At 30.8% G+C, this 26,500-nt stretch overlaps 2 protein-coding genes across 6 annotated transcripts in view; both read left to right on the forward strand.

Annotated features, from left to right (window-relative positions):
* Nucleotides 1-6,300, forward strand: part of LOC145318096 (neuron-specific calcium-binding protein hippocalcin-like) — a 40,126-nt gene extending 33,826 nt beyond the window's left edge. The window contains exons 13-15 of one of the 2 annotated variants that reach the window (XM_080159442.1): nucleotides 707-778; nucleotides 4,609-4,687; nucleotides 4,996-6,300. In XM_080159442.1, coding sequence (XP_080015568.1) covers nucleotides 707-778; nucleotides 4,609-4,612 — 76 coding nt within the window. In that variant the 3' untranslated portion in view covers nucleotides 4,613-4,687; nucleotides 4,996-6,300. The remainder of the gene's footprint in view (nucleotides 1-706; nucleotides 779-4,608; nucleotides 4,688-4,995) is intronic. The other variant, XM_080159441.1, reaches the window with a different exon arrangement.
* Nucleotides 6,301-8,219: 1,919 nt separating this feature from the next.
* LOC145318097 (very low-density lipoprotein receptor-like) overlaps nucleotides 8,220-26,500 on the forward strand; it is a 61,794-nt gene continuing 43,513 nt past the window's right edge. For 3 of the 4 annotated variants that reach the window (XR_013879237.1, XM_080159444.1, XM_080159446.1), the window contains exons 1-2: nucleotides 23,247-23,313; nucleotides 24,223-24,304. Coding sequence is in view for 3 of the 4 variants with exons in the window: in XM_080159444.1 (XP_080015570.1) it covers nucleotides 23,305-23,313; nucleotides 24,223-24,304 (91 nt within the window). In the remaining variant the exon portion in view is untranslated. Of the gene's footprint in view, nucleotides 8,400-23,246; nucleotides 23,314-24,222; nucleotides 24,305-26,500 lie in introns of those variants that run through there. The other variant, XM_080159445.1, reaches the window with a different exon arrangement.

Here is a 26,500-nt window from a genome sequence, read left to right on the forward strand (position 1 = left end):
TTATATGTAAAACCAACATTTTTTAATGCAATAAAAAAGGTATCAATTGTAAACTTGCTCTTCTTTCTTATTTGTTTTTTAACTGGTTGATAAAAAGTAATATACTAATAAAAAACAAAGAAATATTTAGCAATATCCAGTTTCTCAAGCACTTTTTCCAAACTTTGGCTTTAAAAATCTCGGCTGTTAATTGGTGTAAAAAAAATATTTTGATATCCTTTGATGTAGAAAATTATAGAGAACAAGTACATATGAATCTTTTAATATTTTATTGAGAAATATAGGCTGCAGATGCTTAAAAAAACTTTTTCGAGGGTCATGCTGTAGTTTTAGGTAATTGTAACTATAGTCGAGATGTTATATTTCTATTATTGCATAAATAAATAATCTGCCTATGAGAACTATCTGTGTGTTATATAGTTTATATCATTGCAAAGGAAGGTAGTAATAAGGAGTAAAAAGCCAATAATATTGATGGTTTCCTATTGTACATTTACAAAAATACACACAGGAGAGTAAAAATTGTATTCACATATCTGTTTAAAGATTTGCCGTAGCTTTTAGGGCAGTTTAAAAAAACATATGTACTTTTTAAAGTACATCAAGAAAAAATAGGACAGACTCCACAACGGAGTAGCTTATTCTCTTAAAATTTATTCAACAATTTCAAATATTTTAAACGAAATTAAGACAAGTTTACATGTACAGTTTCCCTTCTTGAAGACAGGTCTAGTGACCCACCCCTTGTAGCAGATATCAGTGCTGACACAACACCCAGGTAAATAATTACACTAGTATAGTAGTATCCCTACTAGAGACAGGTTAGTGAAACACCCCTTGCAGATATCAGTGCTGACACAACACCCAGGTAAATAATTACATCAGTATAGAAGTATCCCTACTAGAGACAGGTTAGTGAAACACCCTTTGTAGCAGATATAAGTGTTGACACATTGACCAGGTAAATAATTACACCAGTATAGTAGTATCCCTACTAGAGACAGGTTAGTGACACACCCCTTGTAGCAGATATCAGTGCTGACACAACACCCAGGTAAATAATTATACCAGAGCTGGATCTTTAAATCATTTCAATGGTGATCTAAACCACCCCGCGCGAAATTTCAGCCAATCACAGCGGCGCATTTTAAAAATGAGCCGCTGTGATTGGCTGAAATTTCGCGCGGGGTGGTTTAAATCTCCATTGAAATGATTTAAAGATCAAGCTCAGTATAGTAGTATCCCTACTAGAGACAGGTTAGTGACACACCCCTTGTAGCAGATATAAGTGCTGACACATCACCCAGGTAAATAATTATACCAGTATAGTAGTATCCCTACTGGAGACAGGTTAGTGACACACCCCTTGTAGCAGATATCAGTGCTGACACAACACCCAGGTAAATAATTATACCAGTATAGTAGTATCCCTACTAGAGACAGGTTAGTGACACACCCCTTGTAGCAGATATCAGTGCTGACACAACACCCAGGTAAATAATTATACCAGTATAGTAGTATAACTACTAGAGACAGGTTAGTGACACACCCCTTGTAGCAGATATCAGTGCTGACACAACACCCAGGTAAATATTACATCTGTATAGTAGTATCCCTACTAAAGACAGGTTAGTGACACACCCCTTGTAGCAGATATCAGAGCTGACACAACACCCAGGTAAATAATTACACCAGTATAGTAGTATCCCTACTAGAGACAGGCTAGTGACACACCCCTTGTAGAAGATATCAGTGCTGAAACAACACCTAGGTAAATAATTACATCAGTATAGTAGTATCCCTACTAGAGACAGGTCTAGTGACACACCCCTTGTAGCAGAAATCAGTGCTGACACATCACCCAGGTAAATAATTACACCAGTATAGTAGTATCCCTACTAGAGACATGTCTAGTGACACACCCCTTGTAGCAGATATCAGTGCTGACACATCACCCAGGTAAATAATTACACCAGTATAGTAGTATCCCTACTAGAGACAGGTTAGTGACTCACCCCTTGTAGCAGATATCAGTGCTGACACATCACCCAGGTAAATAATTATACCAGTATAGTAGTATCCCTACTAGAGACAGGTCTAGTGACACACTTCTTGTAGCAGATATCAGTGCTGACATATTACCCAGGTAAATAATTACACCAGTATAGTAGTATCCCTACTAGAGACAGGTTAGTGACACACCCCTTGTAGCAGATATCAGTGCTGACACATCACCCAGGTAAATAATTATACCAGTATAGTAGTATCCCTACTAGAGACAGGTCTAGTGACACACCCCTTGTAGCAGATATCAGTGCTGACATATTACCCAGGTAAATAATTACACCAGTGTAGTATCCCTACTAGAGACAGGTCTAGTGACACACCCCTTGTAGCAGATATCAGTGCTGACACATCACCCAGGTAAATAATTATACCAGTATAGTAGTATCCCTACTAGAGACAGGTTAGTGACACACCCCTTGTAGCAGATATCAGTGCTGAAACAACACCCAGGTAAATAATTACACCAGTATAGTAGTATCTCTACTAGAGACAGGTTAGTGACACACCCCTTGTAGCAGATAGCAGTGGTGACATATTACCCAGGTAAATAATTACACCAGTGTAGTATTCCTACTAGAGACAGGTCTAGTGACACACCCCTTGTAGCAGATATCAGTGCTGACACATCACCAAGGTAAATAATTATACCAGTATGGTAGTATCCCTACTAGAGACAGGTCTAGTGACACACCCCTTGTAGCAGATATCAGTGCTGACACATCACCCAGGTAAATAATTACACCAGTATAGTAGTATCCCTACTAGAGACTGGTTAGTGACACACCCCTTGTAGCAGATATCAGTGCTGACACATCACCCAGGTAAATATTACATCTGTATAGTAGTATCCCTACTAGAGACAGGTTAGTGACACACCCCTTGTAGCAGATATCAGTGCTGACACATCACCTATGTAAATAATTACACCAGTATAGTAGTATCCCTACTAGAGACTGGTTAGTGACACACCCCTTGTAGCAGATATCAGTGCTGACACATCACCTATGTAAATAATTATACCAGTATAGTAGTATCCCTACTGGAGACAGGTTAGTGACACACCCCTTGTAGCAGATATCAGTGCCGACACATCACCCAGGTAAATATTACATCTGTATAGTAGTATCCCTTCTAGAGACAGGTTAGTGACACACCCCTTGTAGCAGATATCAGTGCTGACACATCACCTATGTAAATAATTACACCAGTATAGTAGTATCCCTACTAGAGACTGGTTAGTGACACATCCCTTGTAGCAGATATCAGTGCTGACACATCACCTATGTAAATAATTATACCAGTATAGTAGTATCCCTACTAGAGACTGGTTAGTGACACACCCCTTGTAGCAGATATCAGTGCTGACACATCACCCAGGTAAATAATTATACCAGTATAGTAGTATCCCTACTGGAGACAGGTTAGTGACACACCCCTTGTAGCAGATATCAGTGCTGACACATCGCCCAGGTAAATATTACATCTGTATAGTAGTATCCCTACTAGAGACAGGTTAGTGACACACCCCTTGTAGCAGATATCAGTGCTGACACATCACCTATGTAAATAATTACACCAGTATAGTAGTATCCCTACTGGAGACTGGTTAGTGACACACCCCTTGTAGCAGATATCAGTGCTGACACATCACCCAGGTAAATAATTACACCAGTATAGTAGTATCCCTACTGGAGACAGGTTAGTGACACACCCCTTGTAGCAGATATCAGTGCTGACACATCACCCAGGTAAATATTACATCTGTATAGTAGTATCCCTACTAGAGACAGGTTAGTGACACACCCCTTGTAGCAGATATCAGTGCTGACACATCACCTATGTAAATAATTACACCAGTATAGTAGTATCCCTACTAGAGACTGGTTAGTGACACACCCCTTGTAGCAGATATCAGTGCTGACACATCACCTATGTAAATAATTATACCAGTATAGTAGTATCCCTACTAGAGACTGGTTAGTGACACACCCCTTGTAGCAGATATCAGTGCTGACACATCACCCAGGTAAATAATTACACCAGTATAGTAGTATCCCTACTGGAGACAGGTTAGTGACACACCCCTTGTAGCAGATATCAGTGCTGACACATCACCCAGGTAAATATTACATCTGTATAGTAGTACCCCTGCTAGAGGACAGTTTTAAGGAACTACTCCAGGTTGCAGTCTGAATTGAAGTGAAATTAGGAATCTCCGATTTAAATTTTTTACAATGAAATTTTATTTCCATGAATTACTAGTTAATAAAATTTTATAATTTTGAAATTCCAAATATTTCATAATTTTACTGTACAGTGTCTATTTATGTTATGTTGTATATATGTATACTTATTTATATTGCAGTCATCTAATATAATGTGTGCAGAGTGACGACCATTTAATAGTGCTAGAAATTAAATTATTAATATTTTAAAGTTGAATTAATTAGATTGATTTTTTATCTAAACACTTTTTATTAAATTGTCCACATAACCTTCACTAACTTTCACTAAAAGTAATAATTTGTTTTTATTATTTAGATGATGTTGTTGAGTATTTCAGGCAATACAAAATTGTTTCTCATTTTCCTGATGATTAGAAAATTCTGCTTACATCAAGGTCTTGTTATCGTAGTAATGATAAAATATTTTAGTTTTTTAATGTTGTTTAATATTACTAATGAAAATTTAGTGAAGGTTAAATGATTTTATTAAAGATACTTTTTTTTAAATGTGAGCAAATTTTTGCGGCGATGGATATTGCTAAAATTTGAATGAATGAAAATGTTTGTTAAAATATTGCTTTTGTTATTTAAAATATAATAAGTTTATCTTTCTATCGTATTAACTAGTGGTCACTCTGTAAATCTACATGTGTGCACTTGGTGGGCTGCATACTGGTATCAAAACTTTTCTCTCTAATTTTAGAAACTTGATGAATATTCACAAAATGGACTCGAAGCCTACTCAACACAGAGTTAAGCTACGCAGATAAATATAAAAAATCATGAAAATAATAACTATACAGGTATAAATATGTAAAAAAGTTATGAAGAAAAAAATGTTTTCTTTTGTTTTTGCCTTTTTGAAAGTAAACTTATTTATTATTATTTATGAATGTTTAAAAGAAATATTTCAAGTCAATTTTATCGCAAGTTTTCTATATTCGATAATAATTTTTAATCCTCCTTCCCTTCATTTAACTAATTCATAAAGCAATTTGTGATTTATAAAAACTAATTTTAATATAAAAGAGTTAGTTATCTTATTGTTTGATAGACAATTTTCCAAGGATAATAAAATAAAAATATTTAGAATTTTTACTGCTAATGGTTAAAGGTTAAAGGCCTAGCCTAAGAAAGCAGGAATATTTATTTTATTCTTCGCAGAAAATTATCCGTACTATTAAAGAATATATGTTTTTATTTCTATGGCTAATAATTGGTTCTATTTTACATGAAGTTTTGTGTGTCAAGTGTAATACCAAAATTTGAGAACTATCATATTTCATAAATTGACATTTTTCCAGTTAATTTATAATTTTTAGGAAAATCAGAGAATCTTTACCTTTTTTATTCAAATTTTATTTTCAATTTACTCAAAAAATGGACAATTGAACAGATCACAGAATCATTATATATAGAATTAGATAATTGTTCCAAACATAATCATCGTGCATATAAATGTCTATGTAATTGTAATATTAATCTGTCAATGTTAATGTATATGTAAAATGTATATATTCAAAATATGTTTTTTTTTCATTTAACTTTTACTTAAACGTTATTGGGAATTATTCTTTCAATTTGAAATCGTTTTTAACCAATCAAACAAGTCATTTTAACAATGATTTTATCAGATGATAATTTTTTGTTATTTTTTAAAACTTGAAATTATGCATTCGACACTACCATTGGATGTAATCAATTTTGTTCTAATGAAATTTGTAAAACTAAATCCATGTTTTCTGAACTTAATTTAATTAGATTTTGAAAAGAATATTAAAATTAAAATTAACATTTCTTTAAACAAAAACTTATTCAGTAAATTCTAATAGTTTCCCGATTTTGCATAAAATTTTCTACTTAAAATTTTGTTTAAATTCATATTTTTTCAAATGGGGCCGTATCATAACCCAAACTAGGCCAACCTAAAATAATTAGATTACGTTCTTTTCTTCACATAGGTATTTGGTTCAATTTTAAATTCAGATTTTTTGTTTTCTTCTGACAATAAACTTAATTAAGATATTTCATCTGAAAATTTATTTTGTAATTTAAAGAATTTCTTGTATAATAATAAATGTATTATTATTTTAATAAACATCAAATCCAAAAATATGTTTTATTTTATATAAAACTTATAATTATGAACTGAATATCGACCATACTTTTCCAGTTATTATTTTGTTTTCAATGATAAATTGTTCAGTTGTTGTTGTACTTTTATTTGGACACATCTGTTCTTGTTTATACAATTTTTCCCAAAAGTGGATTAAATGGTGCTTTCCAGTGGCAGGTTGGGCACTGATAACCCTATCCATTTATTCCTCCCTGCCTACAGTGCCCTAACTAATATAACCCAATATAACATAAGCTAACCTGACCTGAAGTAAATTACAATCAAACGAAAAACTATCACCCTTTATTTTTATTTATTTCAATATAAGTTAGGGTCCAGCTTTAACCAAAAACTGAATTAATTTGAAAAAATATTTGTAAATTTTAGCTTAATTTTCCGTGATTTTGGGGGCAATGCTTCATAGTAAAGAAGTCCCTTACAGGTAAAAGGTATAACAGTCCTTTGTATAGACGATGATATTCACGGGACTACATCATAATCATTCCATAGTAGTGTTGTTTTGTAGGGAGGCAGGACGAGAGAGTGGTCAATTGGCATACAGAATCATAATAAGCCCTTTCCTTTTCATAGACATATTAATTAGCAGACTCACTCACACACACAAAATGTGTTAAAGAGGGGGGATAAGGGGAAGAGAGAGAAAGAGAGAGGAGAGAGAGAGAGAGAGAGAGAGAGAGAGAGAGAGAGAGAGAGAGAGAGAGAGAGAGAGAGAGAGAGAGAGAGAGAGAGAGAGAGAGAGAGAGAGAGAGAGAGAATAGGAGACAGAAAGAGAAATAAAGAAAATAATTTTGTAATAAGGGAGGAGAGAAAGGACAAATAACCATTTTTGGTAGAACTCCGGGGAACCGTGACACACCATTCAGAGAGGATTGGGTGGGAGCTTTGGTCTTACAATACCGGCATGACAATTTTACAAGAGGCGTGAGAAAATAGTTGGGGAAGGGGTGTATAAATCGTTGGTCTTGAAGCCCGATAGTTTTATTTTAACTTCTGTTCTACAAATACGGGTAAAAAAAAAAAAAACCTGGTTATTATCAATCCCCCTTATTGTTAAGTTTTAATATTTGTACTTGTTTATACAGAATTATTTATTTAATAAACTTCATCAGATTGTTTTTTCTTTATCATATGAGCAGTGTACATTTTAAATGACTGAAAATAACAACATATCTTTAATTTGAAAACTTCTTTGAATCAACTTGTTCTTGCCAATAAAATATTTTCTTTAGTAAAAAGTTTTAGAATCAATAATAATAATATCAGACAAGTATTATAATACATTTTCTACTTTTTGCTAATGCTAAACTTTTAATTGCAAATGTTACAAAAGTACAAAGTTTGAGATTAATTTTGTCCGTTCAAAAATAGTTATAAACAGTTAGACTGTTAATGATAAGAGATTTTAGTGAATTTTATTATCTTACAATGGTAAATTTAGATTATAAGTATAGGTTGGCTCATTAAAACATTAAAGGTCGATTGCAAGAATGGATTTAGATTATACGTGGATATTATGACAAGAGAAAAATTGTCGTCAACCTTTTGTAGGTCAGCTTGTTCATCCTGTAGGAGGGGAGAGATGAGGTAAAAGGGGTGGTTGGGGGTTTATTATTTTAGAAAGCTACAAGTTTCACTCCATCAGAGTGCAAGATAATCTTGTGTAAGATCCAAAGTATAATAAATCAATTATTACAACACAAAATTTGAGGAATGAGAAAAAAATCAGCGTAGTTTATTTTATATGTTCAACATTATTGAAATTAAATTTTATCAAAACTTTTTGCAGATACAATGTTAAAAAGAAGCCTCTCCTAGCTTGTAAACAATTACTAGTTAAGAAATGATTAAATATTTTGTGAAATTATTAAATTTGTGACTAGAAATGAATACGGGAACCCTGTTTACTTTTATGATAACTCTGGCAACCTTGTCGGCACAAAGTAAAGAAAAGGATCACAATTTAGCAAAAGGTAGGCTTAATTTTTTCATAAGTTGGTGATCTGAGTTTTACCTGTAAATACACGTATTTTTTTGATAATCGTTCTACATTATGATTTTGTAGCACAGATACTTGAAGCTAAGTGATAGTCATTTATTTTAACAGAAAAAATACTTTCGGGAATAACAAATCAAAGTATGTTATCTCTTTACATTCTCTTTAGTAGCTGCGCCCCTAGCATCTAAGGAATATATCAATATATTTAAGAGAGTTAGTAAATGGGGCAGAAAGAATAACGACCAACCCAGGTTATGAAAGTAGCGAACTATGCATAAAATTATGTAAATATGTGTAATAATATTATTTTTTGGTATGCTTATGTTGAAGTACATATCTATCTAAGTGGTTACTAAAATCTTAAGCTTCAGACAAAAAATACCTTACTACTTTATATAATAGGATAACGAAAGTATTCCTCTACAATAAAAATTGCAGACAAGACAAAGCCTATTCTAAGTTTAATGTTTTGTTGTGTGAAATAAATGAATAGGATAATTAGTTGTAAATGTTGTAAAAGTGTCATATTAATTAGAATTAATGATTCACAACAACTAATCTTAATACCTGTTTCAGTTGGGAAAATAAACTTTTATTCATACATAATAATGAGATTTATATTGTATTTTCTTGAAATTTAATCTTAACTTCAAATGAAAGCCTTTTTAAAGATATTTCTAAAGTCTACTATTCTTAAGTATGATGCTTTATTCATATAATTTTGATTAGGACATTTCCGGAATTTTAATGTAGGGAGTAGATTTGAAATCTGCATCAAATTTTAAGGATTTTTTATAAAATTCGTTTTTTGTAAAATTCTTTATCTAAAATCGAAAATACATTTTAAGTTAATTAATTTTGACCAATAGGATAGGTGGATTTTAAACTATCTGCGCTCTAATTGGTTAAATGATGTACGACATCCAATCAGAGCGCAGATTTTTTAAATCCACCAATCACAGATGCCAAAATTAATTAACTTAATTTGTATTTCCGCTTTTAGATAAAGAATTATACAAAAAACGAATTTTATAAAAAATCCTTAAAATTTGATGCAGATTTCAAATCTATTCCCTACATTACAATTCCGGAAAACTTATATCTCTTAATCTATATCCATTTATAAAGGTAATAAGATGTTTGTCTGCCTTTATAGAAAAATCTCTTTTCTTGCTTTATAGTTAGTTTTTTTCCAGATATCCATTCATAATTTTTTAGCTTCGTTACTTATGGATGTTGTCATCCTTGTATTACACTATTCCGTTAGAATATACCTCACCCTTCCTCCACCCAAAAGTGATTACCTCCCCTATTTTTTACTTTATTTAAAGATTAAGTAAAAATGATTTAGTAGTAAGATTATAAAATCATAAGGAAACGCCACCTGCCCAACTCTGCTAAATAAATTAATTATTAACTTTTTCCATAAAAAGAAAATATACATATATTAGTTGATATGTAAAGACATATATTGAAAAGTTTTCATTATATTTTGACTAATACAGTTGATCAGCAGAGCCGAATAATAAGGGTTATTTAACACATGGGATAATGGATGGATACACCGCCTATTGGGTCCACTCAAATAAATCCCCTATATAACTCACTGAAACAGTCAAGGGATTTCGAATTAAAATAATATACCAATGTATTTATGAAAACGTTAGCATTTTTCATTATTTTTCCTTTCTCCATATTCATGTCTGTATAAATAAATCAAAATATTAAGGTTCTCATATGATATAATGTTTTACACCTTCTCTGAATGTGATATCAGTATTTGAAGAAACTCCCATTTTTATGCAGAGATAAAAATTATTAATTTTAAGAGATTTAAAAAATCTTGCAATTCATGTTAAGCAATTTATGCAGCACACACATATGACTTATACATGCGAAAATTAACAACAATCCCTCCTTCCCTTTCTCTTAGAATACATCTAGGAACAAGGTTACCCCCCACCCCCCTCCACGACAAACATTTAATATTTCTTAGTAAAACTTTCTAGGCACTGATGATAATAATCTTCTTACTCTAATAAATCTACAATATTTATTTTTATTTTAACAAATATTGTGTGTAATCTTCTAAATTTCTAATGATTTTAACTTGTATTTAAACCTATAGAAACTGCTTGAAAGTTTAAGAACAACAAACTTGCAGGCAAGTTAACCAATCTTATATAACCAAAAGACCAGTTTTATGTGCATTTTTTAACAACAAACTTTCAACTTTTGCTGTTTTAGAACACAATGCTTCGACTCAAATTTATATAAAAGCAATATCGCCCAAAAATGCAACCAAAGTTTGCTTTTTGGGGGAAGGAGAGAAAAGTTTTGTATTGATTAAAATTGTTATATATGTACAATTCAATATATACAAAAAGCTTAAGGCAAAGTTTAAATGATTAAAGTTTATTATCCCTGTACTTTGAAACAATTTAAAAAATTCAATAATAATTCAGTATTACTTTCTTTTTTCTTTTCTATAAATTAGATTAACTTATTTCTGCTGCTCTCATAGACGGAATTTTCGTGTTTTTTTTCATTAATAAATCATTTTTATATTAGTAAGTAAACTATTTATAATTTAACTTTAAATAGAAAAAGGAAGACAACATACAATTTAGCAAAGCCAGTAGTTATAAAACACTTGTCTAAATTAACAAGGACAAATATACAGACTGACAAACAAAATCTATTATAGAGTAGTCGATGATAGGCCATTAAAATTCTTTCAAGAAATATCAGATGTTAATCTTTAATAGTGACTTGTACATATAGTACATAACATGTTTTCAGAGACATATCTAAAATACAGAGAAATAAACAGACTGCAAGATATTTGTAATATAAATATTTAATACCAGCCGAGAATACCAAGTTACGGACAGGCGGACAGAGCTACTGCCGCACAATAAACTTTATAAGGTAGCTTTGCTATCAAATAGAAAAAACTAACTTTTTCTGTTGAAATAAAAAGAATTTAGGACAAAAGCAATCAATTATAATGAATATGAGACTTTAATATAAAAATAATTGAAACCAACAATTAATCTTACTACAAACCAAATTTTTAGCAAGAACAATGTCCTCCATATTTAGCGAAGTAAGGAAAAACAAAGACAGTTATGTCCACAAGAAGCGCCAGCATAATATTAAAAAATCACATTGTGCTTTATAAATAAAGTACATGTTAGAGTAACTACTCACTATAACTTATTAGGTATATTGATTTACACCCCCCCCCCCCCCCCCATATACAAAATACTCACCATGGCTGCAGCGCTCAGCTCCTTGACCTGCTTAGCTGCAGCGCTCGGCCCCCTAACCATATAACCTAACCTAACCTTAAAGTTGTAAAGAAAATTAACGGACCCGGAAGGGGGGAGGGGATACAAATTTTCAAAATGAGGATAACGCCGGTATATATTAGCAAAAGAAAGGAAAATTTCAGAAGATCAAATTATTAGGTGCTCCAAATATAGAAACTAAAACTATGACCAAAAACCTTTACAGATTAAAAAATAAATATATAGTTGAGTAATAAGTCCGATTTCGTAAAATAAATAATTGATGTTGTAACATACAGACTAATAGAAAACTACGGTGCTAAAGGTATTATTTAAAATCTGATCCTAGCTGTGCTAATTATGATACTGAAACCTACTATAGTATAAAGGTCTAACAAGGAAGAGAGAAAAGTATTTTGTGTGTTTATTATTCTGCGCACATAACAAAGAATACATACAAGGATGGTTTAGAAACCCTATAGCAAAAAAAAGAGATTTTAGAGCAATCACTTTCCCCTTACTCTGCCATTTTTCTTATTTTTAAAGATTTGATAATTGTTAAAATTATGTGTTTATATTAAAAGAAGTCTGTCTGTGAGTACGTCCTTTTTAATGGTTTGTTTATTTAGATATTTATTAGATTTTCCCGTTTATTTCAAATTTGGCATGGTGATTCCTGTAACAGTTAGGAACAGTTTCAAAGGTTAGCAACCTTTACCATCACCATCATCAGATAGTCACTATGTCCATTTAAAACATATTGATTTTTTAACAACAATTTTTATATGATTGATAAAACATACTCTATTCAGGTAATGTTGGAAAAGGTTTTAACCGAATTTTAGCTTGGACGTTTGGATATCGTTGAATATTAACAGCTTTGTTTTTTCTATTTGCCAATGTTCGTTCGTATGTCTGATCTCTCCCCCCCCCCTATTCGCTAAGTCAAAATTTATGAAAAAGTCTGCCTTCGGTTGCTGGAAAGAAATACGGGTTTCAAATATAAGACTGTTGGAAACATAATTTCCATCATTACAATGTCTTTATCAGTTCAATTATTACCACTCTTCAGATACTCTGTCTTTTGAGCAAAATAATACAGGGCAAATTAGTATTTCCCTAACTTTTCATCCAAAAAATTAAGTCCAACATCTACGATGTACTTGTTATAAATGGAAATATTAAGTGCGAAAGATTTTTTGTTATTTTTTTTGGCTTTGACAATATTGTATAGTTAAAAAAGCCTGAAAAGAAAATATGGTTCCATTAAACCTTCACCTAAACATGACTACTGTTCTTATCCTTCGCTGGTTTTTCCATAGAATACGTTTTCGGCGATAAATGAAATAACACACCCATCTTATATTATCTTTTCATAACAAAGATTGGTATGTGGATTTTCAAAATCAAACAAATACCTAGCAAAATATATCATATTTGGACAAGAGTAAATGGGATTGTATCCATCAAGTATGTATCTAGAATTTAAGCATTTTGAATTCTTAGGGTATGTGATATGAAAGACCTATAATATTTTGTAGGGTTTTCAACTTGTAACATCAAGTTCAAAATGTAAAATTTGCAGCTGTCTTTAAGATATAACTAAGCACAATCTTCTTATTTTCTAAATACTTGGAAAATAAAACAGACAGAAAGACAATTATAAAAATTAGAAGCAACTTATATTTGTTTATTTCTTATTGAAGGAATTTGAAACGGAAAGTAAAGAAAATTGTCTGTCCCATATACTTCACTTTACATAAAAAGAACCAATGATATTCAGACGTGTAGTTAACCCACATCAAGTTAAAAATGTATTTTACTGTCACCCCATCTTTGATTTTATTCTTTCCATTTTTGCATAGATGTTCAGGGTAAATTGAATAATAATTCCTCATTTCAATTTGGATTCCCTTTTTCCTATTCATCTGTTAGTTGATGTTTTACAACCGAACAACCCCCTTATTTATAATTTCAGTTTGTGTTCTATTCCTTTGTTGAGGGGATAATCCCTAAGGGACACTATCCCTTCGTGACTCTTCCCTTACTTACCCTAACATAATCTAAATGGCCATCAGAAACACACAAGGAAATTAATTTTTAAACATTTTCCTGATTAAAATGTTCTGTACAATATATATATTTTTTATTGTTTCTTTAAAAACTCATTCTTTTTCATATGAATGAAATATTCGATACACCTTTCCATTATATTTACATCAATAGTTTTTGCCCTCTTCTGGACATAGTAGGACAAATCTAGCATTTATATAAAACGGCAAAATAATGTTCGTTGTTAAATCTGAAAGTATTTTGTCGACACATGTCGAGTTTAACCTTATGTTGATATAAAAAAAAAGGTAAAATGAATTTATCTGTGGTTTCTAATTTTAACTTTTATATTAAAACTAGTATTAAAGAAAGGGTGGGGGGGGGGGGGAAGTCATGTAAGTGCTGTTTAAACTTAAAATACATTGACTAAATTGTATGGAAATAAGAAAATTCTAGGGATTGACATGACTTTCATCATACAGATTAAATAACATCAAAATTCTGTACAAAATATTTATATATTTTCCTTTTCTATCTGCTTAAAGTGAAGATAAAAGAATCCTTTCTTGAATTCTTTATTTGTAGAGTATTGCTCTTTAGGTTTATTTATAGATTTTTTGTCCAAAATAACAAAATGAAAAAAAACCCTCAATCCTACTCTACAAGATAAATCTTTTTGTCCGTAAAACTCATTTTGGCTTGAAACCTGGAGTTTTTTTTTATGTGAAATTATTTCTCATTTTATCTGTTTACAGTAGTTCCTGGCCTTTAAAACTAAACTGAGATATTCAGATATACGTGATAAAACACACCGGTACTAATAAACATGATGTCAGCTTGTAGTGTAGCTATAATCTCTAAATTCTATAATTTCATTAACTTTATTTACTGAAAAATAAATCAATATAATATCAACCAATGTACAAGTTTTTTATCTGGAACATTAATTACAATTTTGAAAAACTTATTATAAGATTCTAAAAGTAAGTATAACCATTAAATATTTTGTATTATCTACTAAAACTAAAGAATAAAAATCAGACAAGAATAAATTGATTGATATGATGTTTCTCGTTATATTCCATAATGTTATTTGTTATCTGAAAGAAAGTTTCTATGTAGTCATCGTTACAAAAGCGTATGCAAGAGATGTAGTTCTATAGTTTTAAAATAGATTAATATCCTCTGGATTGAAACCGGTTCTAATCCATACTTAAATATCATGTATTATAGACAAAATTTTCGCGAATTATTTTTGAAAATCGTAAAACCAATACCAGTTTTGTTGGCCCGGTTTTGGTTGAAATTTTTATTCTGAATCGCAACATCAGCTGACTTTTATAGCTTTGACATCTGATTGGCTTATTATGTTTTTGACTGTTCAAACTGGTATTTTTGTGGCTGCGGATGCAGTTTCTTAAAATACTTTCTCGTATTCATTCGAATCCGGTGGATAGGAACCGGTTCTCATCTATACGAAAAAACTATGTCTATCATCGTATTATATCCAGCTTTCTACGAATATAGAAATGTACAATCATAAGACTTAAAACAGTTTTTTTTAGCCCGAGCCTTCGGCACCTTAGGGCTAAAAAATCTGGTTTTAATCTTATAATTGTACATTCTATATCCGCGGAAAGCTGTTTATAATGCAATGAAAGAAATAACTATTTACACTCACCTTGATCATATAATATAATTTGTGTAATAAGAAAGTAGATAATCAAGAAAAACAAAGATGATTTATGGAAAGAAAATATACTGAACAAATAAATATAATAAACACTACATCACAAAAACTAAACATAACCATGAGTATAAAACTTAAAGGCCTGAGAGGCAAGCTATAAAAGAGAAGTGAAGTGTATGTGTATGTGTGTGTATAAAAGGCTAAGCTTGTTATCTAAATTGATATTGCCCTAGCATCCATATATACTTTATTCTTCATAAATTCTATGCTTTACAGTAAAGTGTTACAAAATAAAGAGAAATACAATATAGAGCATAGCTACTAATTATAGTTTATTTTTATAAATATAATATTTTGATTTATACACATACAACCAAGTATAACCTACAACATCTATCAAAAAGTAATCTGGCCTTATGTTCATACATGGAAATTGTTCTAATGATGTGTATATTTATAATCTAGCCATTCGGACGTTTCGAATCTTTTAAAGGCGCTGTTACCGCTCTTGAAAACTGATAACACCCGCCAATTCATTATTATTTTGAAATTAATTGAATATAATGGAGGGAGGGAAATTAGTATTTTGTTTGTTTGTTTATTACGTTAGGTTAAGTTTGGGTACTGGGTTGCTCCGCAGGGTTTGGGCACCACAGGTGTAGGCCCCGTGTTGTTTATGCCACCCGTATGGGTTAGGCAAAAGAAAAATCCCTTTTCCTTATTTTCATTTTTTGTAAATAGGGGGAGCGGGTTGTAATAAGTTGTCTACCATTCATTTTTTATTGAAAGTATCCTTTTCTATCATTATATTATTTTAATTATAAATATCCAAGTTTTTTTTTCCTCTGGATTTGATGTATTTTTATCTAATTGCAAACACACAAAATAAATTTAATGCACTAGGAGTGGTTGCTAGATTTTTTTTAGTTTCAAAGTTTATAAATATTTGGGTCTGGCTTCCCAAGAGTTTTATAATTTTTAATGAAAGATAAACAATGGGACTTTGGAAGCAGTTTTAGCAGATTAATCAAAACTTTGCATATTATATTCAATGCTTACTCTGATTTTAGCACATTATGACAACTTTTTCTTTTATTTTGGACGCAAAACTACTCTACAGGTATTTCTTATTCATCTTACAAAATGTCTGTAAATGCGTACTTACACAGTATAAAATCTTTTACATTTTTTATGGTCTTTTTTCTATTCTATGAAAGTGTATGTTATGTTTTTCTCTAGTAAGATCCCTTTACATCTTTTATCTGCTTGGTCCTATGGTCATTACATAAGTCAATATGTCGTAAGACATATTAATTTTATTTATATTGTTTAATGATGGAAATAACAAACTTGAAACATTGATTTGTGTCAATGTATTTTGGTGATTTTACTCATTTGTAAGGCAAACTGTGTACTTTTCTTATTATACATATTTGTATATTTTCTATCACTATTATATATACTTATATATATTATTTGTGTAATATGAAGTAAAATCTTTTGGGAATATAGTTATGACATGATAGTAATTACATGGAAAAGTTATTAGGTAAAATATGCAGTTTTCTTCTTACCTAAAATATGGAGGCAACTATTTAGGAATACAGGAATATGTCAACAATTCACTATATATTCATCCAAATTCAAAAAGCTTAAAAAATTAAATTCAAAATATAATATCTTTTTAAATGATAAAATTTAGTGAGGTGCTGAACAATAGAAATCAGATAATAAATTTGTTGATAATTTCCTTAAAGCCCTTCAGAGAAGGAGTATGTACAACAATACGATTTTTGTCAAAAATTGCATAAAAAAGTGGATTAAAAAAAAAATTCTATCAAAAATGATATTGTATATACCTTCTTTAATGTATGTATTCCTTGTTAAAATTTGATTTATTGCAACATGATCTAGCTCTCATGGTATCCCCTAAGGAATTTGAAGACACCACCACCAGAACTCTTCAATACTTGATTAGCTAAATCCTCAAGGACTTGCAAACCCGAGCAAAAGTTGTTGAAACTTGGAGTACTCAATTTTAATCCAATAGAAATACTGTGGCAACAGGGATAGTTACCATGCATAGAATTTAGTTTAATGTTTGTCATTTGAAATATTTCTTTATGAAAGTAAATTATTGATGATCTTTTTTACATTTAAACTAATTTCCAGTTGCAAACAAAATGACACATTTCTTAATTAAGCTTCCTTGTGAGAAATTTAATAACCTATTTTTGGCCCATTATATTAGATGCCACACAGTGAGTTAAGAAAATTTCTTGTTTGTACATCTTATCATCTTTTTGACAAAACAAGGATGACAACATCCATAAAGCGAAGCACTGAAACGGTAGGACAAACGGACATTAACACTTTTATAGTGTCTGAACTGAATAATCAGAATATGAATGTGTAAGAGTCGATGCAAAATTTTAAGTAAATTTGTTGAAAAACTCCTTTATACAGGATAATGTTTATGGACATACTCACATTTTTAGGACTTGATTATAGAGTTGCTTTGCTTATAACATTATACTTTGTTGTCCCAGGAATCAATATACCAAAAATCAGATCAATCTGATGATTAGATCAAATAAAAATTTGATGTTAAAAAAGTAAAAAAATCAACATGTTTAAAATGGACGTACGGACATTTCGGTAATGATTATAGAGTTGCTATGCTTTCTAAATTGTACCTAACTACTAAAGGAATCACCATGCAAAATTTGAAATCTATAGGACAATTCTAACATGCCTAAATTAACGAAAAAAGCTATCCGTTACGGACGGACGGACGTACGGACGGACCGACCCTAATTATAGAAAAGCTTCGCTTTTAAAAATACCCATATGAAAGTAACTATTAATGCTTTTTTTCTAATGCTTTGCTTATATCATGAAATTCCGAAATCCATAAAATGCTGTAGATTAATTTATTTTAAAAACCGAAATATTTCCGAACCTTATAAAAAACTGTTTGATTTTCTTGTCATAATTTTGTTGTTACTATTAGTTGGTCAAAAATGGATTAAGAATTTTCAATTTAAAACTGATAAAATTTAAAGCGGAGGTACCTATTTGAAGCTTCCCTGAAAACGAAATCTCATCAATTAAAGTAATTATCAAAATTTTAAGCTTTAGTTTAAATTTATAAAAGAAATCCACAATTTTTTTTGGAAAAAAAACACATTTAGGGTCTCCTCCAATGAACATTTTCCTACCTTTTTAGAATCGTAACTCGATTTATTAGCCTTAATTTCTTAAAAGATGAATAAGTTACCTATAAACCAATTTATAAATCTGGAACAATTTTTTAGAGTGTAACCACCACAACCAAAACTTTAAAATTTTACTGAATATTTTAGTTTCAACTTGGACTTCTTATTTAAAGAAAATTCTTTTTAGATTTTTCTTTTGATTTTAAGCAAGCTATCTTTAACTGCTTTTACTTTAAATTTTTATTGTATAACATCGGGGATAAATAAATAAGAATAAGTTATACTAGATCAGATGATGCATTTTTAGATATAATTTTAATCTTTTCAATTTTCTTTCATAAAACTAATATTTGAAAGTCTATAAATAATTTCTTCTAAAATTTGAAAGCACAAATAAAATTATTTTTATAGGAAGGCTGTGAACTAAAAAACTGACTTTCAAAAAAAATGTAAGAATATCTCAACATCGCCAATCGATGGATTAACAAAAAAGTATAAAAAAAGAAACAGAAAACTTGGGTAAGGCTAATTATGGTATAGAATGCCTCCAAGGGATTGGAGGATGGTCTAGAAAATGTAACAAATTTATAAGATTACAAAATTACTTGAAATATTTAAGATTTATCAATTAAACATTTTAAACATTTATATTTAAATACTTTCCCTATAACCACCCTGTATTTAATAGAATGAAGATCTAAAAGAGTTGACGAATGGATAAAATTTAATTAGATTTTGGTTATGGGAAATTTTCTTAATGGATTTTTTAGACATTTTGTGTGTTTTAGATACATTCTTTTATTTGCTTTAATATTATTTTGTATTTAAAACATAGAATGAAATAAGACATTAATTTAGTTCGAAAACAAATGATACAAAGCGCGATTTTTTCCGTCAATACGTCCTGATAATGATAAACGTTGCACTGCGTATAGTTTGATGGAGTTATACCCCTCCCCCACCTCTTTTCTTATATCTAGAGGCTACTAGAAAGAATTTATTTTAATGTTTTAAAATAAAAACAGATATTTTATATTTGCAAGTAAGTTATATGTGCATGAAAATAAAAAAGAAATAATTTTTATGACACAAGGACAACAACAACAATGACATTTTACAGATTATTTTTGTTTGAAGGACCTGTATTCTTGTAGAAAAAAACACACTTGAATCCCTAGACGTTTGTAACGTTATTCTAAAAATGCTTGTCCCTAACAATACTTAGTATCGCCATGCAATTCCACAAAATAGTTTTATGATGTCAATGTTCGGCGTCAAAATTACTGAAAAAATATTGAAACGGAACACAGTAATAGTGTCTGACTGATTATGACGTAACAAAAAAAAATTAGCCAATGAGAGGCCGTTATTGACTAATGGTAAAATTTATAGTGGCCTCTCATTGGCTAATTTTTTTTGTTACGTCATAATCAGTCAGACACTATTTAAAATTTTAGAGTACAATGAGAGATGTTACAAAGCAACATACACATCCTAAATGTAGAAAGGCCTCACATTTTAATAAATGCACATGCAGAGTTGTCATACATAAGGTATATTATTTGTCACGGAGGAAAGGGACTGTAGACACAAATCACTAAAGCTTATAGATCATGTTTTAAATCATGATCTGGTCGTACAAACAGTGTCAAATCTTTTAAACCAATAATTGAAACCTATCGAAAAGTTAATTTCTTATTATTGATAATTAATTTATCAATTTATCGTCCATTGTCTCATCCCTTAAAGTTCAGATCCACACTTATGCATTTTGTAATTATACATATTTTGACAAACTTAAGAATAATAATGTTTATAGAGGCGAAATCCACAAATCTGTTTATATGTGGTGTCATAAATGATCCCACAAATACCAGGTCCTAGGACAAACGCAGAAGACCCAAACGTCGGAGTGGACAAACGCAGGAGTGGACACTTAACCTAACCTAACCTATTTTAAACCATCTTGTAGGTTTTTAAATGTCTAACCCCTACGGGGGGCTTTTTTGGATATTCATTTCTTAACCTAACCTAATCTGAAGAAATACTTTATTAAATTAATATCTTAACACTCCCGCGTTTGTCCACTCCGACGTTTGGGACTCCTGCGTTTGTCCTGGAACCAAATACCACCATACTAAATAAAATGTAAGAACTGTCGTTTTTTAATAGTATGATTAATTGTAGGCTATGGTATGCACTGCACAGGTCTTGCCACGGGGTGCACGAAGGGAATTAAAAAAAGATTTGACAACCCCCCAAAAATAGGGTGTTTAGATTTGCATTAGTGAAATATGTCTTACAGTTGGTTGATTTGATATACCAACTCACTTCTTATTATACCTAACAAAACTATTTTTAAAAGAGTTCATTCTTTATTGAGTGTCAGTTCTAAGGAATTTTTGAAACACGTGACAATTATTTTCCATGAACATTTGTTTTAATTTATTCATATAAATAGATTTTTTTAACAGTGTGTCAAATATATATTGGGCTAAATCCTATAAAATTTCCATGGCTAGCTTTCTTTAGCCCTGCATTTAATATGATAAGTCACAATATTTTTTAAACATACTAGCTTGAAGGGACGCAATTCACATTTCTTTAAAAAATAGCCTAAAACCACCTAAGATTCATTTTTTGTGCAAAAATTCAATGTTTGAAGACCTTTTGCAACATAATTGTTGTGTTTTTGAAGGGTGGTAGGCATTTTTAAATGATATTCTCTGGAAAACATATGGTTAAGCTAGTCCATAATGGACGGACGGACGTATATCATTCTACCTGGTATCAGGGTCGTCGAATTTTTATATAACATTAGGTAATGGCGTACAGAATGTTTAATTATATTTAACAAAAGTAGCTTTAAAAGCATAGAAGACAAAATGAATTAAATCTCCACCCTGTATTGATCCCTAATAAAAAGTGAAACTATAAAATATAAGTTATATACATTATTTACATTGGACTTTGAACTGTTGCATTATTGTCACTAAATGTCACTTATGACGCAAAAAATTCATTTCCGTATTAGATTTATGGCAAAAAATAGGTCATAAGCTTCATCCAGATCACTTTATGTTATAAATGGTATTCTAAGAGAAAATTATAATGTTGATTACTTTTACTCAAAGTGCCCGTTGAGCACTGCCACCACCGCCCCTTATTTTGAAAATTTTTAAAGGAGAATATTTTGTTCACTATACATAACCTCTGTTATGGCCCTATAGCTGTGTTACACATTATCAAACATAACCTAACCATCTCTGTTAAAGTTAAAAATCACAAGCGTAAAACTTTCCCTCCTATGTTTAACCTTATTTAAAAACTTAAAGGAGGAAGGGGTTCAACCGCCTTATTTTACTTTAAAGAACAAATCTGTTGATGTTACATAAAACACTGATACTATCGGTCAATGCCTTTTGTGGAGAACTTAAGCATTGTGGGACTTTTACAGTTTTGCTTCGAAGAATCAAAACCGATCGATATTCGCTGGATTAGCACCAGTACTGAGCCATACTGAAAAATCATGTATCGTTTTATTGGTTATTTTCTTTGGATAATGAATAGAATTATAAAATGAATACCCATTTTGTTTGGCATGGGGCTAACAAACTTACAATTAATCTTGCAATTTTGTTCACTATCCGCGGAATGCGATAAATAATTATTTTTCATGTTGTTACAAACTTAAATGTCAACGATTTTTAGGCCATGAAATTATCTTATTATAAATTAATAACCTCTATCGTAGGATAGAAACGTAACTTCTTCTCTTCCGAGGAAAACAAGAATTTATTGAAACGCAAAAAATCTTGTCTTATGTAGAGTATATATGTATGTACACACATATACTATCATACATAGAGGCCATGGGTGAAGAAACGGAATCGGAATAAATAATAATGTCAAAATATTGCGCAATCACTTTTTCTGCGGGGTCCAACACAGTTCAATTCAGTTTAAGGGGTGTTCATTTAATGTGCCTGAGAATTAAGGCTCTGGAGAAACAGTCTCACTCTCAGTTTCACGCAGGTGTGAATACAAATGGCATCTATTTTTTAACATATTTTATGAATAAGCAGCCACAGACCAATTTTTCAATAAACGGTAGCTCCAACTAATCTGCCATGCATGGCGACTGCCATTGGCAATCCCTGTTTTAAGAATAATAGTATAAAATATCAATTACTGTTTTCTTTTATGATAAAATGTTGGTTTTAAGAAAATTAATTTTTGATAAAATTTATTATTTTTCACGTTAAGAAGTGCACTTGGCAGGGAAACAAATTAATCCGAAGAAGTTATGGTCCTACAAAATTTTAGAAGAAAGGGGTTGGAACTTGTTATTTGGGGGAAAATGTCTACAATGAACCCGATTTGTTGAAACACAGGACATAATATTTTTGGCCTGTTAAAGATGTAGTTGATTATTTATTGGTATTTGTAGAATTTTAGAAATATCCTTAAATCCCCCCTCCCACACTTAAACTCCGCAATTGTCCTAAAACACTTTTTGATTATTTTGTATCACATCAGTTGATATGTTGAGGATATTATGCATATGTGAAGGAGTTGTTTTATGACATTTTTACTTAGTTTTAGTTTAACATCGCATCTAACAATATGATAACAAGGAAATTTGGTCTTCTTAATATCCTAGAAACATTTTAAAACATATTATGATAAATATTTAATTTTGAATTAGCCTTTCTTTCTTTTAAAACATCACAGATAAATCTTTAGATCTTTTTTGTTGCAGATAAATGTTAAATTTAAATAGCTTTAAGCACTCATAAAAGTGTTGAATGATTGAAAAAAATAAACTAAGAATGATTTAAATACCCAAAATCAAATAGTAAATGCCTTAATCCTTTGAATCGTTTCAATATTGTTTGAAGTTAAATTTTGAATTGATATTTTGTGTTTGAAAGAAGATACCACATGAAAGTAAAGCAAACACACAATTTCATATAATTTGTTTTAACATTCTAATCATTTTTAATTTTCAAACTTTTTTTTCTTAAAACGTAAAACAAATAATTATCATTGTAATTATCTCATTAGTTGTTTCCTCATTAGTAATTTCCTTCCCCCACTATATTAATGAAATAAATTGAAAATAATAGGGTGTTTTTTCCTAATTTATAACCCTGTATCAAATTTCACCTAATCTAACCTAATGTAGCAATTTACACAAGAAAAATATATCAATTCATTTTACAATAAGGGGGTGAGGTGGTTTCTTTGCTTGACTGGGCACTTTGAGAGAAGTAGCCATTAACTGTTTTTAAGAAACATACAGAGATGAATGTAACCATTTGAAGCATATTTTCCATACAATATTTCAACATTCAAATATTCAACATATTAGTAATTCACAAGTCTGTCAGCTTTTCAGGGATGTAGGTATTCTTTGGAAGCAGATTGCATCAAGAACTTTTAATAAGTATAATAAAAGCTTTTACAAAATAATCTTTAAATTTAGTTTTTTTGTGAAGTATCAAAATTGATCTTCATTAAGAATAAGACCAAATCAATTACAGATTTTTTACGTTTACATTTATTCTGTTGGATTACAGAGCAGACGGGTTTCTCTACTCACTAGGTTTTAACCCTATTCACAGTAAGAATTTTCTTTATTTCATAATCCGTTCATAATTGTATGTCTGTAAAATTAGAGCTCGAAAACTCCTGAACCGATATATAACTACTTTACAGAGAAGTTTCTGATAGGTCTTAGGAAGGTTTACAAGGGAGTAGCTGATATAGTTATCAAATATAGAAACAACAAGATAGGAAAAAGTTAAAATACATGTTCATGTTGAAAAATTCGTATTTTTTTTTTTAAATTTCATCCTAAATATCTATTTGTTTATGACACTATATTAATTAATGTTAAGGGAGGGAGTATTTTGTAAACTTGTAACTCTCTATAATAATTCTTAGAACATTGACAATTTAAATTGGTTGAAGTAACTCATGTTAATTAATTCCCGTTCTCTTCTATCAATAGGATAATTGACAAAAGAGAATAAATAGAGTTGTAACACAAGGGTATTGATGCGTTATAAGTAGTGCAGTAATAAGCTGATACAATTTTAAGAAAACACAAATAATATTTTTTTTTAAGTTTTAAAAAAATCATTTAAATTTGATGTAGCTAGTAGTTATTCTAAATATTGACGAAGACGAATACAATAATTGGGGGTGTTAAACCATTTAGCAAAGAAAAGAGTTTGCTTAATTCACTCTTTTTCATCCCCTTTAAAGTCAATACCCACTGGTTAATCTCTGTGCACGCGCCTGCTACTTCGGATAGACATTCTTCCATTTGCTGTTAAGCAAGCATGTGACCTAATTATCTTGGTTAATTTTTCTCATACCTACCTCAATCTCTTTCTTTGAAAATTAGAATCGAAGTTAAACTTAGTTTTGTACAGAAAGTTGAATAATTATAAATTAGCTTTTCTGTAATTAGGGTTGGTCCGTACGATGGAACGGATAGCTTTTTTCGTTGATTTCGGCATGTTAGAATTGTCCTTTCCATTTTAAACTTTGCATGATTATTCCTGTAGTAGTTAAGTATGATTTAGAAAGCGTAGCAACTCTATAATCATTACCAGAATGTCCGTACGTTAATTTTAAACATGTTGATTTTTTTAACAACAAATTTGTATGTGATCTAATTATCTGATTGATTTGATTTTTGGTAAAATGATTCATGGGACAAAATAGTACAATATTATAAGCGAAGCAACTCTATAATCAAGTCCTAAAAATATAAGTATGTCCATAAACATTATTCTGTATCAAGCAGTTTTTCAACAAATTTACTTACAATTTTGCTTCGACTCTTATACAGGGTGCGGCACATAAATCCGGACTTTTCTAATTTTTAAACAAATGAACATAAAATCGTCATTTTTAAAGATTTTATTGAATTTTAAAAACTGAGAGGCAGAATAGGTATTTGACTATTAGATTATTAAAAAAAATGGCCGCCAGTCACATTCGCCGCCTCTACCCGCCTCCTCAACCGCTGGCAGGCCCAGGTCAAAATGTACCTGTCCAATCGAAAACCGAGAAATATTAACAATTTTTCACGATTTTTGACGTTTTTGACATCTGAAAATCTGACACGTTTCACTTTTCTGGAGTACTACGGCCAAGCCATTTCAGATGGAGAGCTCTAGTCTTTTCTAGTGTCTTACTTATGTATCTAACAGTAACTTCAGCAAGTTCCATATGCATATCTCACCTACAGATGGGCTGAGGTCAGATTTAGTGGGCCCTAGTCGAGAATTAAGATTAAACAACCAGCGCATTTCGAATCTTCCTTGTTGATCATATACGCGTCCAGCTCGTAATACACGGTTATCTTCGTCCAAAGATTTTTTTGTGCTAAAAGGTCATTATCTAAGCTTTTTATAGTGGGGTCAAACGTCCTGATAGGTCAATTAGTTTTGATGCTATGGCCGTTTTAAAAAAAGTCCGGATTTATGTGCCGCACCCTGTACATTTATATTATGATTATCCAGTTCTGACACTATACAATTGTTAATGTCCTACCGTTTCAGTGTTTCTCTTTTATGGATGTTGTCATCCTTGTTCTTATACATACATTAACAAAAGCTTCATGCTTCATGAATTTGTAAACGTATTTTATTTCTTAATCGTTTATATTTTAAAGTTAGATTTTAAAGCTTAATGAATATTCATGGAAATAAGTCATTTTCTTTCAGATAACTGTAATTTATAAAGATAGCATACTTTACCTTTGTTCTAGGCTTAATAAGTAAATTAAACTAAGCTAAATTAT

The sequence above is a fragment of the Acartia tonsa genome, chromosome 4 (assembly GCF_053477335.1).
Source record: "Acartia tonsa isolate MP-2025a chromosome 4, ASM5347733v1, whole genome shotgun sequence".
Lineage (NCBI taxonomy): Eukaryota > Metazoa > Arthropoda > Copepoda > Calanoida > Acartiidae > Acartia > Acartia tonsa.